General features: G+C 40.4%; 1 protein-coding gene across 2 annotated transcripts; it reads left to right on the top strand.

Moving 5' to 3' along the window:
- Positions 1-3,988: 3,988 nt before the first annotated feature.
- On the top strand, positions 3,989-15,929 carry LOC135980762 (acetylserotonin O-methyltransferase-like). 2 transcript variants are annotated; one of them, XM_065580745.1, is made up of 8 exons: positions 3,989-4,152; positions 5,758-5,932; positions 7,440-7,569; positions 8,730-8,798; positions 9,359-9,477; positions 13,150-13,290; positions 14,518-14,640; positions 15,287-15,929. In XM_065580745.1, exons 1-8 carry the CDS (start codon positions 4,039-4,041, stop codon positions 15,496-15,498), a joined length of 1,083 nt encoding a protein of 360 aa, XP_065436817.1. In that variant the 5' UTR covers positions 3,989-4,038; the 3' UTR covers positions 15,499-15,929. The 2 variants fall into 2 exon arrangements, with proteins under 2 accessions (XP_065436817.1, XP_065436818.1); XM_065580746.1 differs by lacking the exon at positions 8,730-8,798.
- Positions 15,930-16,081: the final 152 nt, after the last annotated feature.

The raw sequence follows: 16,081 nt of genomic DNA, 5'->3' as shown, positions 1-16,081 counted from the left end.
GGCCAGCCTGTATTCCACCTTGGTTCAATGGCCTGCCAGGGATATCAGCTGGCTGCTCCTTCATGGAGCTGTGAGCATGGGCGTGTACTTGGCGCGGTTCACCCCATCCCTGCAACACTTGTCCTTTTTGTGGCATGAGGGAGACTCTGGCGCACACTTATCTCAAGTGCACCAGATTGCAGTCCCCTTTTCAGCTCCTCCAGAACCTTCGCCTAAGGTTCTGGCTGCACTTTCCCCCTGCACCTCCTGATTTCCACCCACACCCTGTCCGTGGCCCCATGAATTCACAAGATCTCCTCGTCAACCTCCTCCCGGCACTGGCCAAAGTGGCCATCCATAAAATCAGGAGGAGGATGTTGGACAGAGAGGCACTCTGCGACTGTGGGGCTTATTTCCATCCCTTCCTTCAATCACACATCCCGGCAGAGTTCCTCTGGGCTGCGCATGTGCTGGCTCCTTAGACATTTTTGAGGAGCAGTAGGTGCTGTCTGGAGTTCTCTGCTCGATGTCCCCTTCAGGATCCCTGTTTTTGGCCCTGTAACGCTCACTCCCATTCCTGTTTGATCATTTGTTGTCCCCCAAATTTAGTTGAACCCTGGGCTTAGTGGCTTCTCCCTTTGGGCTAGGGGAGGAGCCTTCAGTTGTGGGTGGGCTTGCGTCCCCCGCCCCCTTCCCATGACTTCAATAGGTAATTTAGCACAGGGACTTGATCTTCCAAGTCGTAATCAGTGGGCTGCTGGCTGTTCTATGGGGGGCATCTGTTTGTCTCTCTCAATTATTTTTTTTGATGGGGAGGAAATGCAATTTGAGCAACAATGGTGAATCTGATTTGAATAGACAGAGAGTAGGGGGAAGGAGTAAATCCTTTTTCCCACTGAAAAAAAATCATATGACTTCTTTTGAACAACTCTAATACCAATGGAGTGAATAACACTTGACAGGTGGTGACAGAATTGAATGACATTTGGGAAGGAAATAACTTATTAAAGAAGCCATTTGGCAAGTTATGTCTTTCCAAATCACACTTGCTGCACATGCCAACTTGTGTTTATTTAAGTTATAATCCCCCAATCTTGCAAAGGCAAGTAGGCTGTGCTCTGCCCTTGATTAAAAATATTGTCCAGGTTTGTCCTCTATAATAGTGTGGACTGAATGTGGGCAGTGCACCATAGAAACCTGGCTCATTAAATGTGAGGTCCCTCCTAGTTTCTGCCTGTGATGCATAATAGTGTAGTTTCTGTTGGGCTGTAATGCTCTGATCTAACTTTAGTGGTTGTGTTTAGTGTGTAAGTGTGCTAAGTGATGCTGGTGGCCTGTGGTATACCTGGGTCACAGTAGATGGTTTAGTGGTCCCTTCTGGGTTTAAACTTTATCACTCTATGATTGAGCGAAAGATTCTACAATATCTTGGACATAAATAACTTGTAGGGAATCTGGCATACACAGTGTGGTACACTATGCAGAAGATGATATGTGTATCTAATACTGTAAAAAAATGTATGATATACTCTGCTACTGAGAAATAACAGCTAATTACACCTCTACCTTGATATAATGCTGTCCTCGGGAGCCAAAAAATCTTACCGCGTTATAGGTGAAACCGCGATATATCGAACTTGCTTTGATCCACCGGAGTGTGCAGCTCCCCCACCCCCGGAGCACTGCTTTACCGCGTTATATCCAAATTTGTGTTGTATCGGGTCACGTTATATCGGGGTAGAGGTGTATGTAATTAGAGTTTGCGTCGTACATACACACAATGAGCAGACTTAAGGTTGTGAGTGCATCTGCAATAGTCATACCATGACTTCTGAATGGTGAAGCATAGCATTCTCTTAAAGAAGGACAGTGCAATGTAAACCCCCCTCTCTCAATGCTGACTTCTGGCTTTGACCTTTTCAGGGGGTTCATCTACCCTCCTTAGACTTCAGCCAAAGAGGCAGCACATGCCTGTAAAGACAGACACTGGAGGGCTGGGCTGCTTGGAGTTCTTGATTGGGGCTCTTGATTTCCAGCATCCTACTTGGTCGAGGTGCCTCAGTCTTTAAGGCGGGGTGGAGGTGGGGGGGTGGGACAGGGGATTCCAGCCCTTACCACTCCACTGAGTCCCAGCCCAGGGCCCTGTGTAAGTCAACTCCTGAGTAGGGGACCTCCCTACATCCACTGCCCAGGGCTACTTCCTACCACTATCCCTTCAATTTGGGGTGTGACCCCTATAGTTCAAGCCACTGTGGAGGCTTGTCTCTAGTAGTGCCCCCTCATGGACCATGAGTGGCACCCTGCCATGGTCCCACGTTCCTCTGGGCAGGACAGTCATAAGTTTGGCAGGGTCAGACCCCCACAAGGTCTCTGTGCTTCGGTCAGCTGGGTTTCTCTTAGGCTGGGTGATCCTCAGCCTCTTCCTCAGACTCCCTTGATTCTTTCCTGGTGTCTGCCTTCGCTGCCAGGATAGTGACCCTTCCCCTCAGGTAGGGAGGCAGCCAGCTCCTGCCTCTTTGCCAATCAGCCCCAAACTGAGCCAGGTTCTCTCTTTTTCTCTCTCCTCTGGGCCTGACACTGGCTGCAGGTATAATGGGGCAGGGCTAGCTGGGCCCAAAGGCTCTCCTTAACCCTTTCCATGCTGGTGGACGGTTTCTCTGTTTCATGGCAGACGTGCTCAGAGAATACAGTACACTGGTAATGTAAGTGCATGTAACATGTTTGTAGTGGCACTATGTAGTGAAGACAGAGAAAATATGGCATTTTAAATAATAACATTCTGTACATCCACACGTAGGCCAAAATGATTGTAATAATTTAGGCCTAAATTTAGGCCGAGTGTCTCCAACAACCTTTGGATAATTGGGGTATACTTTTATTTTGGAATAGAGTTCTCCACATAAGGCACTATTGAGGAAACGCTTATTCTACAATAGCTATGCTGGTCAATTTCCCTGTGTAGACAAGGCCCAAGTGACTAAAATGCATGATGTTTTGTGAGCTGTATTTCACTTACAAGTTTAGTCTTGTCTAGAAATTATGTTAAATCAGTAAGTAGTTGAGATTACTGAGGCTGGAGAAACTAATTACATTAACTAAGCCTGCTAGTACTATTTGTTATAGGAAACTGTGCTTATCTACAGCAAAAGTGAACAATGAAAAACCCTGAGTGTTTCAAAGAATTTAGCTTAGAAATCACATATCTTTTTCATGGTCAAGAGAATTGATAGTTCTTAGAGAGAAAAAAAGCAAAAAGGAAGAAGCTTTGAATTGGCTTGTAAACTAAAGATTTTCCCATCACTTGTACCTTTACTTAAAATAAGGCTTACAATACTGGTGAAATTCCAGAAAAATTAAAATAGTTTCAAAATGACACCTGCATATTGTATTTTGTGTATAATGGGAGATAGTCTTGTGCTGGTATAGGTGGCAAAGCTTGGCTATATATACCTGGAAAAGGTAATTTCGAGCTGTTTGGGGATTGTTTGATAATTCATTTTCCCGAATTTTTAAACTCTACTTTAGAATTGTATGGTTGAACTGACACAAGCAATTCCATAATTCCACTGGCTGATAAACTTGCTTGGAGATAAATAAGGATCTATATTTAAGGATCCTATAGTTCCACACTGGTGCCAAAATCACCGCTCAGAATAGCATAGAACTAGGATAAAAGTTTGTCGTTGTACCATGGTTGTGATTAGACCTTGAATTAATGTAACTGATTTATTATGTCTTTATAAACTGTAACATCCCCTGTTCAGGATTTCGACATTGTAAACACTATCGTCTAAACATTTTTATTTTGCTTTCTATAATTTCTCATTAGCTTTTTAAATGCCATTTTGGCTGATGAAATACATAAATTCATAGTAATTCTCCAGCCTGTACTTTATGGACAGAGAGCCAAAGAACAGTAAGAAACCTAAAGCAGTAACTAGCTGATTCAAATTCTTCAACCAATATGTGTGTGTTATTAATAACGTCTTTCTCACAACTAATAAGGTTAAGTGAACTACCCACTGTGATCTGTATCTAGTGGAAAAGAGGATTATTTAAATGACGACGGCAAGAGGATCTCTCACAGTGCGCAGAAGGAAAATGAGCTCCACAGAAGACCTTGACTATCCTCAGCTCTTATTTCAATACAACAATGGGTTTTTAGTCTCAAAGGTAAGAATTACAAATAATGCCTGGAAATTATATTAAAACTAGGTAGGTAGAAATTTCCAAACTCAATTTAGATGGTTATTTTAAATCTCAAGAAAGGAACAGACTCAATACAAGGGGTCCCAATTTTAATCTCAATCTCCTAGTAATTTGTCAGATTTTAACTTGAAATAGACATGATGAAAGTTTGCAGGAAAAAAACCCAGTAAGAGACCTTCAAGGATGGGCCAACTCTGAGATAATTTATCCAACTCCTGGAATTTAGGGGCTTTGGGTAAAGGGAACCCAGATCTGAACCAAGTTGTATTATTATAAAGTCTTCCAAATGATGCTTTGCTAAATTAAAATCACCCACAATCGTGCCAGTCTGTTTTGCTAATAGAATATCTCCACATACCTCTACATTTTGGGTTTTTCAGATAAACAGACCACAGATCCAAATGATCCTTGGTTTTGATTTTGAAAAATCCAAACCCAGATAACACAGTTTTGCAAAAATATTCTCAAATGCAGTGAATTTTGCATATCTGTACTTACCTTGTGCTGCAAAAGAGAACACAGTGGCTTAGTTTTATTTTGGCAAATTTATATCTGTTGGGGGAGGGGGGGAACAGATCTAGTTTAATGACTGTCTTTCAAGAAACAGTAGTAGTGGTAGTAAGGCAAGGTGGAAACCCAGAGATTTCATTTCCCTCTTTGAAGATTTTTTTTACAAACCATGTGTTCCAATTAGTATTTAATATTCCTGCTCTGTCAAAATCCAACACAGCAAAACAAGAAATACCATTCATAGGTGTGTGTGGAGGGGGGGGGGGGGATTAAATGCCCAATGAGTCTCCTTTCCACTGTGGAGAGAATATAGGGTAGTTCAAACAATAACAGTTTTTTAAGCACTCAGAGACGCAGTGGATGGCCAACATTTTTCAAATTCGCACTCTTAAAATATATTTTTGAAAGATAATCTGAAGATAATTTTGATTCTGCTGGATACTGTTATGTTATCTCTGAGAGGGAGAGGGGGAACTCTGTGAAGGTTTACAAAGAATCATGGCAAGAAGGAGATTAGAACTGCCACATTTGGCATTTTCGTGAACTTTTTCTATGACAACAATAAATATGCAATCTAGAATTATGCATTCCATGCTAGATAGAAAGACATTTGTTACAATTTGGGGATAGGCTATTAGATCTATCTAAGGGCTCCAAAGCTTTTAGGATTGTTTCTGGCTTTGATGCATGAGACTTTTATTGTTTTTTTAAACAATATGTCACATCATCAGTCCCTTAATCATAGCACAGTGCCTTTAAAATGTGGTATTGTAAGGGTCTGTTCTAAACCTATAAAGGCAAAAAAAAATGCATACACAATACCTGGCCTTAATATGTGATCATTTAATGGGTAGTTCAGCAGGGAACAGAAATGAAAGAAGCAGAGCAACTTAAGCAACAGTCTCAGTGCTAAAAGCAACTGCAGCGTTTTGATGGTTGAAAAACACTTTAATGGTGGTTTTTACAATTCTTGTAAAAAATTTTCACCTAAGGAGCTGCTCATCAGGGGGCATCTGCACTTTTTCTTACTCCACTGTATCCACCTCCATTTGCTTTCAGATTACGTTTACTGCCTGTGAATTGGGAGTGTTTGATCTATTGCTGGAGTCAGAAGGGCCCCTGTCTTCAGATGCCATTGCTGAACGGTTGGGCACCAGCGCCAGCGGAATGGAACGGTTGCTTGATGCCTGTGTAGGATTAAAGCTCCTGGGAGTCGAAATGAAAAGTGAAGGAGGTAATGTTGTCAGGAAAGGAGAAGACTAACAATTAAATCACTGTTGGTTTTAAGGCCTCATTAAATAGTATGTGTGTGACTGAGTTATAATATTAAAAGCAAAAATGCCAGAATGAGGGAAGAGGTACAATGTGGTTTGAGAAATCTCAATGCATCAGATTTACAAAAACTGAACGTGGGTAGAAGTAAGAGAGTAAAACAGATGCATAGTCACTTTTCTACTTCTCCTAAGAACCTATTTAACTCATTGGACCAAATTCACAAGCAATAGTAATTACCCATGTGTAAGGGAATTTAAATTTAAGCAGCTGTAAGGGAATCTCTAAGAGAATGTTGTAAGATGTGTAACGAATATAGTCTGGAGGCCAGAGGATGGTATTAGTTACACTAATTTAGACTTCTTTAAGATCTCCCGCTAACTTGGCCAATTGTCTTTATATCTTTTTATTAATTATCTTTATTACATAAAGTGCAGTTTCAGACTTCCTGAGCTAAAAACAAGAGGTCAGATCCTGAGCTGGTATAAATGGGTGGTCAGCATGGGGAGCTCTTACCAAACAGCTATTCCAGTCCATTTCACCATGTAGACAAGCCCTTAGAAATCTGTGGCCACTTCAGAAGCCACCTACACCCTTTCCATGGCAACCAGCCCAGCTGCAGGAGCATAAATGAGGCAGCATCCACCCTACTAATGGAAATTCAGGTGGATGCTTCAGAGGAACTTTTCACCTCCGTGGCAGCTGCCTGGGTGTAGAGCCCACACAGCGACTCTCCTGGAGCTGCCCAGACTCCAGTCTTCCCATCACACTGAGTTGAAGAATAGATTTAAAGCCTAACCTGGCTCTCATTGAATTCAGTGGGAGTTTGCCTGTGCTGTAAGAGAGAGAACACATTCTATACCAGCCCATATATCTGTCCATAAAAGAAATATTGTAAGCATAGTAAGAGCCCAAAACTTTGCATCTGTCAGATGACTCCCATAATCAGCCAGTGAGAATATTGAAATTCAGTAGCAGTAGATGACCTCAGAAGTGTCTGAGCTTTTCAAGTTAGGGATTATGGGTGGTTTTATGTCCTGGGGACATAACTCTCCCTATAGGTTTTCTCACCAGACGAAAAAAGACTGGTATGTTAGGTATTATTGCTGAAATAAGATGCTTTTGAGCACCTACACTAAAAAGCATAGTGGAAAGAGATGTCACCACAGTCGTTTGGCTTATACACTTTCACAAAGAAATGGTGATGGTGCTGGGGTGTGCTTTTTACATCCTGGAATCCTTCATTCCAGATCTTGCAGAATCTGATGGGTAGCTATGGTATGCTATGCATTCGTGCTCCCAGACCTTCCTCCATCTCTGGTCTATCTAGAGTGGGGAATCTCCTGCAGTTTCCTTGTTGCTTTGGTTGCATTCCTACAGCTTGTTCTTGTTACATGGATTATGCTGTAAAACAGGCTTTGCACAATGACAAGTTTGTAAATGTTAATTTACCTTCCTTTTCCCTTTAGCCTTTTACAGGAACACAGAGCTTTCCAACCTCTACCTTACAAAATCAAGTCCCAAGTCTCAGTATCATAATTTGATGTACTACTCCAAAACTGTCTATTTGTGCTGGCACTACCTGACAGATGCTGTGAGGTAAGGAGATGAAAACTTATATCGTTTGTACAAAACTCATGTGCCAAGATCCATTACAATAAAGCACTTTGCTACATTTGTGAACCTGCTCAGGAAGAGGCGTGTCTTTGGAGAAACAATAGAAAATGAAGAGATATGTAACCCACACACTTCCTGTGTGTTGTGCTCTGTCCCATGTAGTAGCACTGAGACCACTTGGAGATTAATGAATGTGCTACAGTGTTAGCTAACAGCCATGTGGCTTGAGGGGCATGCATTTAGCTCCAGAGGTCCCAGGTTCAATCCTGGCTGCTGATGATACATACACCTCTACCCCGATATAACGTGACCTGATATAACATGAATTTGGATATAACACGGTAAAGCAGTGCTCCGGGGGGGGGGGCTGCGCACTCTGGTGGATCAAAGCAAGTTTGATACAACGCGGTTTCACCTATAACGCAGTAAGATTTTTTGGCTCCCAAGGACAGCGTTATATCACGGTAGAGGTGTATTGACTGGTAATTGTTTCAGAAGCATGTTGAAGTGCAAAGTATCACTATTATTACATGAGCTTATGTTTGCTAGTGCTTCAGTGAATGAATTCACTGCAGAGTCAGGAAACAGACTTTTATACTATGCTTCTTTGTTGTATCCCAAGGGGAACATTTAATCATGCTAATAGTTTCTGTGGAGGGAAGCCCTCGGCCAGGCAAATGGTGATGAATAGTAACTGAGGGATGCTTGCAGGGATCCTAATTGGTTGTGTTGCCAAAGGCAGAAGAAAGTGAGGAAGGAAGTCAATGTATATTGGGCCAGAATCTCAGCTGGTACAAGTCAGCACAGCTCTTTATGGAGCTGTGTCAATTTACACCAGCTGAGGATCTGAGCCCTGTCTCTGGTACATCAAATAGCAGTTGTGTTTCCTTCCTCTTCGTGGTGTCCAATAATGAACTTTAAATAATAACAAAGTAGAGACTGATTTCCTTTTTGAATCTTTTGGTGTGGCACAGACAGTTTTCAGAATGATTCAAGCAATCAAAGAGTAACCCTTGTCATGCCAAAGGTGATTCCCTTTTTCCTGAATAAGTTTAATTAAATAGGTACCTTAATACAATTGCCACCAATGCAGCAAGGCGTTAAACCAAAAATATGCTCACAATTTTGTAATTTTTTTTAAGAGATGGGAAAAACCAGTATGAGCGAGCATTTGGCGTTTCATCAAAAGACCTCTTTGAGGCTCTCTACAGGTAATAATCAATTTAGTGTTGGGATGACTTTTCTATTTTGCATTACTACTTCAGTAGTGAAATATGATGATTAGTCCTATTCACATGAAAACCCTGTCATTTCAATGGTATCCAGTGTTGAGAAATATCTGGTATTTCAAATATGCTTGTCATTTGGTATCAAAGCAAAAAATTCTTACTTGCAACTTATCATGAAAAGTTTGTTATGTACCATAGTTGGTATAATGGAAAATTCTGTTAAATGAGAAACATCTGGGGACCCTTAGGTTTAGCATCATAACACACTGCTAGATGATAAGTGTAACATGTTTTTCTTCCAGTAAGTCTCATAAAAGTGTAGGAAACAGGGTGGATATATTTTTAATGTTTTGAATAGCTACTAGTGTAAGTTCTTTTTACTAGTGGTCTAGTCTATTGTGCATGCTGGCTGAGAAGTATTAATAATAATTAATAATATAGTATTTGAGATAAAGGTTAGTGAAAGAGTAATATTATGCTAGCCATCAATGAATGTGTCATAATTTACTTGTGCTACAAATAATGTTCTTTGAAATCACTAGATCAGAAGAAGAGATGATCAAATTCATGTATGGTTTAAATGCAATTTGGAGTATATGTGGCAGAGATGTGATTGGTGCATTTGACCTTTCACCTTTCACCGTCATTTACGATCTGGGAGGTAAGTGTCATCAGAACTTTTAACTGCCTTCTTTTGTAAGCTGTGGATAAGTAGCACTTATACTATGACCTGTGTGAGCAATAGAAAAACAGGACAGACTTCAAGGCCAGGATCAATCACAAGGGAAGCATTTTACATTTTGAGCCAAAGTCATATAAAATTATGAAAATGATAAAAGCATTAGAAAGTGGAATGTTTTTCTCAGTCTAAGGAACCCCATAGATCTAAGCAGCAACTTATTTTCCTTCTCATTGATTGGGTAGGTTTTTCTTTTGCCATTGCTTAAGAAATTCTACCAGAACAGCTTCCAGGCTACTCTTCACTTCATTCTGTGACTTTAGGTTGATGAACTGCCTACATACTTCTTACCCCCAAACAGCTTTACCGTTGTCTCTGTATTTCGATCCTATTAGGATTTATAGCACCATGCAATCTCCATTACTACGTCTCCCCTGCTGTTTTGCTCTCCCAAGTTTCTAAAACACAGAAAGCAGAAATGAAGTCTGGCTAATCTGCTCTGGCCATTTTCATTTCTCATCCTCTAAAGCCATTCAGTATGCCTCAGCTGTGTCTTATTCTTCTTTGCAGTTTCATCTACCTATGATTTTCTGACTAATATTGATGACAAATTTTTCCTGGAGCCATTCATAGCATTAGACCAGCCTCTGCCAATGTAGTTCTCTTATGGCAGGAAATATAGGTAACCTATGGCACACGTGCTGAAGGCGGCACGTGAGCTGATTTTCAGTGGCACTCACACTGCCCGGGTCCTGGCCACCGGTCTGGGGAGTTCTGCATTTTAATGTAATTTTAAATAAAGCTTCTTAAACATTTTAAAAACCTTATTTACTTTACATACAACACTAGTTTAGTTATATATTATAGACTTATAGAAAGAGACCTTCTAAAACCGGTAAAATGTATTACTGGCACGCGAAACCTTAAATTAGAGTGAATAAATGAAGACTCGGCACACCACTTTTGAAAGGTTGCCGAACCCTACCCTGTAATTTGGCTGTAAAAATTCTGCAGATATCTTCAGTCACACAGCAATCACGTCTGTGCTTTTCGTGATGCGACTGATGGATTAAGGTCTGCTGCAGATTATGATGATGATGATGTTTTCAGTGTTGTGTATTATTATTTCAAATTTTTCTTGGCTACATTTGTTGGGTTACTTGCATGCCCATAGCCCTGATTCAGCATCAATGGGAATGATCATGTATTTAGGGATAGACCTGTACTTAAGCACCTGGGTGAATCAGGGTCCGTAAACATGATTTGTTCTGCCCTCCGACTATTTCATTTTAAGTAGATCTGGCTGGGAAAATGAATCTCACACTGCAAAAGTTTCAAGGTTTTAGAAATAAACTGTATCCCAACTTGGGATGAAAAGCCAAAATCTCAAACATTTTTGCAGAAGAGAAATTCTGGAATACTTCATTTTAGAAACACCAAAGTGTTTCACTGTTTCCCAAATGAAAGATGCTTCTTGGGAGCCCTGCTCTGAGGCAACCTAACCACAGGAGCTGCAGAGGAGCCAGAGAGCTGGGGGATCCCGGAAAACTGCTCACCAGATGGGCTGCTGGTGAGGCAGAGTAGGCAAGCTGGCAGGAAACCAGGCAGGCTTCTATTGAAAACTCGTCTGGTTTCCTTTTGAAAGATTTGTTGAAAATGACATATTCCCATGAAATATTTTGCATTCGACGAAGTAGCATTTTCTGATGGAAAAAATGTGTTGTGGAAAATTGATCACCAGCTCTATTTTAAGTACGTTATCCTGAAGCTCAATGTGTTCAGAGCCATGGAATCTTTCCAAAATGTCCCATGCCCCACCCATCACTTGAACACAACTTATAGTTCCTTTTCCCCTCTCCTGCCTTCTCCCCAAGACAAATGTACTGGTTGTCTTGCAATTTCAGTCCTCTGCTTCCCAGACTGGAATCAGTGTTTTTATTACAAGGGATTTAAAAGTGTTCTTGGTGGCTGTTTGTATAGAATTAATACTGAAGAGCCACTATACACTTGGGTAGTCTCAAAATTTGGACCACTTGCTTCCCTCCCATCCTTCTTTCTGTTTGCAAAGTCTATGTACAGAAAATCTTTTGGTGCCCTTTTTTGGTCTGAATCCAAACCCTAAAATAGTTGATGGGAATTGTCCCATTGACTCCACTGATCTTTGGAGAAGGCCATTGTTGAATGCTCACTGCCCGCAGTCTTATGCAAATGAATAGCTCTGCAGGAACAAATCCATGTGTTTGTGGGATGGAGCAATATCAGCCGAAGCAGAGAAACCAGATCAGTTTTCAGTTCACTGTTGTAAACAGTGAGAAAAACATGAATTTAAATATCATGGGAAAAATAACCTCAACATATGCTGTCCTTTTAAGGTAAACTAACTCAACTCATGCTCCTCACCAGTTTCTTTCCCCCTCTGGGCTTTGTTTTTACAATACAAACAAAACCCATCCTGAACATTAACTGTATGGTAATGTTTTGAATGGTGAATACTGGATGTGAATCTTTCACATTTTTAACAATTCAGTTATTTTGCTCATGTCTCAGTGTGGCATTTTCTATATACCAAGACCTGGCTTTGGTGTAACCCTAATGGGAGGAGGTAAGGGCTTTTGAAATCCAGCTTGTAGGGAAGGGTGCCTAGAGTTCTAATGCATTGCTGCAGCGACTGTGCTGATTGTGACTATGCTGGGACACAGGAGACTTGTGTTCTATCCCAGCTCTGCCCCTGGCCTCCTGGATGACCTTAGGCAAGTCATTTCCCCTCTGTGGGCCTCTGTTGTCCCATCTGAACAATGGAGATTATGATATGTGCCTTCTTTGTGAAGTGCTTTGATATTCATAGATTAAAAGCACTATAGACTCATAGACTTTAAGGCTGGAAGGGACCACTGTGATCATCTAGTTTAATAGCACTATGTAAGAGGCTAAGTATTATTATTTGCTATATGCTTTCCTAAATATTGAAGATGGGAGCTTTAAAACAGAAGAATGGTTCATCGATTTTAGATAAGGGGAAGCTTTTAGTTTCATGCAATGCTGGTTGAAATTTTTTCAGAATGTTTTCATAAAAAATTGAGGTTTCTGTTTTCCAGTGTTCAAAACAGACCCAATTTTATTGGTTTAACACCTCGTGTTTTATGGCAAACACTGAAATGGTTATCTCCATTCCTGTTTAACAAAATAGAGGGTTTCAGTGAAATAAACTTCCATTAAAAAAAAAAGTCCTAAAAAGTTAATGAAAACTAAAACTTAGAAAAAGTCAATATTTCATAAAGTTTTCATATTCAAACTGGTCATTTTTTGAAAGAGAAAACTCTTCATTTGAAAATTTCCAGCCAGCTATAGCTGCATCACACTGTGTTGTTAAAACAATATCCTTTACAGGCTGGTGGTTAGATCACAGGACTGGGAGCAGGGAAAATTGGGTCCTATTTCAGAGAAGACAGATAGGATGGGAGACCATGAACAAATCACTTATCTCTTTTGTACTTCAGTTTCTACTTCTGTAAAAATGGATAGTAACATTAACCTACCTCACAAGGCATCATGTGTCTGAGTTCATTGCAGTCTAAGTTTCTTAGATGGAAGATATAAAAATGACCAATATTGTTATATTTGAGCATTTACCCTGTATTTCACTTTCACTATAAGGATGTGCAGGTGGTTTGGCCCAGGAATGTATTTCTTTGTACCCAAATTCTACCGTCACAATTTATGACCTACCTAAAGTAGTACAAGTGGCAAAGGAGCGTTTTGTACCCCCAGAAGAACGTCGGATCAGTTTCCATGAAGGTAAACTTGGTTCATTTTGTGTGTGCTCATATGCAAAGAAAAATGTGCTGAAGGGACCATGATTCATTATAATAGAGTGTAATGAGCAATGTACGCCATTTGAGCTTGGTTACTCACCTGGGAGAAGCTGAGCTATTAATTGCCAAGGATGCAAGTATATTCCAAGGCCTTGAACATCATCCCAATTAAACAGCAACGTAAAAATTAAAAACCAAACTCCATGCTGTGTGCCTCCTAGCCCTTCGGTGTCACGCGGTGGGGATGTGGCTTTACTGAACAATTGTGGGGAGGTCCAAAGTGTGCAAAATTGTTGAAAACAGTAGGTTGTGTAGATTAGTGCAATGTGACTAGCAACAAAGGCCCCTAAGGAAGTCCATGTTACATTTGAAGGGATAAATGCTGTTGGGGTCCTGTTACGATATAAATTGAGTGTTGAGACATCTTGCTTTTAGATGTCTATTTTTACCGTTTAAATAAAAATAAATGGTCAGTTTTGGGGAAGTGGGGGTCGGAGGAGGAGGGGAGAGACAGAGAAAGGGGATCCAGCAGTGAAGAAGGGGAAAAAGTGGAGGGGGGTGATGACCTAAAAGCAAAGACAGAGAAGTGTGACAGACGGTTTATATGGGTGAAGCAGACAGGAAAGAGAAAGAGAGAGAGAAACGAAATTGGCATTCAATTGGATGGATAAAGAGCACACCAGCAATTATTCAATACTGGGAGATTTGCCCCCTAAGTGGGCTGTGAATCTTCTTTACTTGTATTGTGGTCTCACCTAGATTGGAGGAGTTTTTTTAAATGTAATTGGTGTAGAGGAAGGTGAAAAATAACTTTTTTTTGGTTTGTTTAGAGAACTCTCGCCATCCCTTTCTTTTTACTGCATTACGTGTACGTTCATTTCTGTCTCTTTGGAGAAATTGTGAAGCACTAAAATTTTTCCAAAGAATCAGATATGTCTCTTAAATGTTTGGCTGCTTACATTTTTCAGGCCTCTTCCACTCTTAACACGAACAAACCCCCTTCACACTGCCACACAGCATTGAGAATTTTTGCCATACACTCTTAGTCACTGCTTAGCATTAGCCGTGAGCATGACGAGCCAGAAGAGTGTAGTTTCCCAGCAAGTCTTTTGAGTAGTTTTGGAGCTAGCTTGTGCTTTTTGCAACACCAAATTTAAAATGTTTGCTTATTCAGGCCTGTTTTTTGCATTGTTTTTCTTTTTTGTTACAGGAGATTTTTTTAAAGATCCAATACCAGAAGCTGACCTGTACATTCTGGCGAGGGTCCTGCATGACTGGGCAGATGACAAGTGTATGCAGCTACTAGCAAAAATCCACAAGGCTTGCAAGCCTGGTATGTTTTCCTCTTTGCAAAATACAGACCTATATATATCATTTGGTTTGGACAGGGGGTTTTGTGCTTTTTTTAAAAGGTCCATTTGAATGAAAGATTAAGTAAAGAAACATACACTGAAAACCTTTCTCCTTTTCAGTCAGTGATTTGCATCCAGGCCATGTGAGTAATAATGGCCAATGTGACAATTTTTCACAATTGGTTTCTAGGTTTGGGCACTTCACTTTAGACATGGAAGGCCAGATATTTAAAGTTATTTAGGTGCCTAATGATGTTGACAGGCACCTCTTCAATTTCTGAAAATTGTTAATCTGCGTTTCTAGGTGCCATGGGGTTTGATTTTCAGAGAGGCTGAGCAACCACACCTCTGGGGTTCATTTCTGCTGGTGTAAATAAATGTTTCAATCCCAGCTAATAGGTTCCCCTTCACTCTCTACTTTTGAAGTACAGGAAATAAGTTAATTGATGCACAGAATCCCTCTTCCTATTTCATTAAATACTGTAGCAATATAACATGATTTTTCTTTTCATTTAAGGGAGATCACTAAGGTTTTGGAAATACTTAAAAATGCAGTTGAAAAATAAGCTTTAGCGTCCTCCTCTGACAAATTAACGTGTTTGTTTTTAAATCTCTTTATCCCATCAGGGGGAGGAGTGCTGCTGGTTGAAACACTTTTGAATGAAGACAAAACTGGGCCTTTGGAAACCCAGCTTTACTCTATGAACATGTTGGTTCAAGCTGAAGGAAAAGAACGAACGCCAGCCGAGTACAGCAAGCTCCTCACTGCAGCTGGTTTCAGAGAGATTCAGGTCAAGAAAACAGGAAAGCTCTATGATGCCATTTTAGGAAGAAAATAATTCTGTCTCTTCTTTCTTGCCTATTGCTAGATGTGTAAGTGCAGTGAAGTGACCATCTTTTACTAGACTGCAGCAGTGAACCCTGCTCATAGTTAACCTTGTCACTTTGTTTGTACAACAATACACTGCTAGAACATTCATTCATTATGTATGTTGAGCCTACAGGGATTGACAGTGCCAGCTTGAATGTGACTCCTGTTTGGTTCTGGACTCTAACTGTGGGAATAAAGTAATTAACACATGTTTAACAAGAAATAGCATGTGAAAGCAACACTATGGAAAGCTTATACTCTTTGCATTATACATTTTTTTCTATTCTGTCAGACTTTGTACTTTCCTCACTTTTTGCATATTTAACATAATGTCTGACCCGTCTGGGTTTGTACTCAGCTTTCTTCTTGCAAATATAAACTGTACATCACTGTACTGATTACTATTGGATGCACTGAGATTCTATGAAAATGTATACAGTGTAAAGGGAGTGAACTCTCTCTTGTCAGGATTTGCCATCTTTCAGTTTCTTCAAATGTTTCTTAATTCAGTCTCACGTCAGAACAACAAGAGGACAGTCAGTATAATGAAA

The sequence above is a fragment of the Chrysemys picta genome, chromosome 1, assembly GCF_011386835.1.
Source record: "Chrysemys picta bellii isolate R12L10 chromosome 1, ASM1138683v2, whole genome shotgun sequence".
NCBI classification, from domain to species: domain Eukaryota; kingdom Metazoa; phylum Chordata; order Testudines; family Emydidae; genus Chrysemys; species Chrysemys picta.
This window is presented reverse-complemented; position numbering and strand designations above follow the sequence as displayed.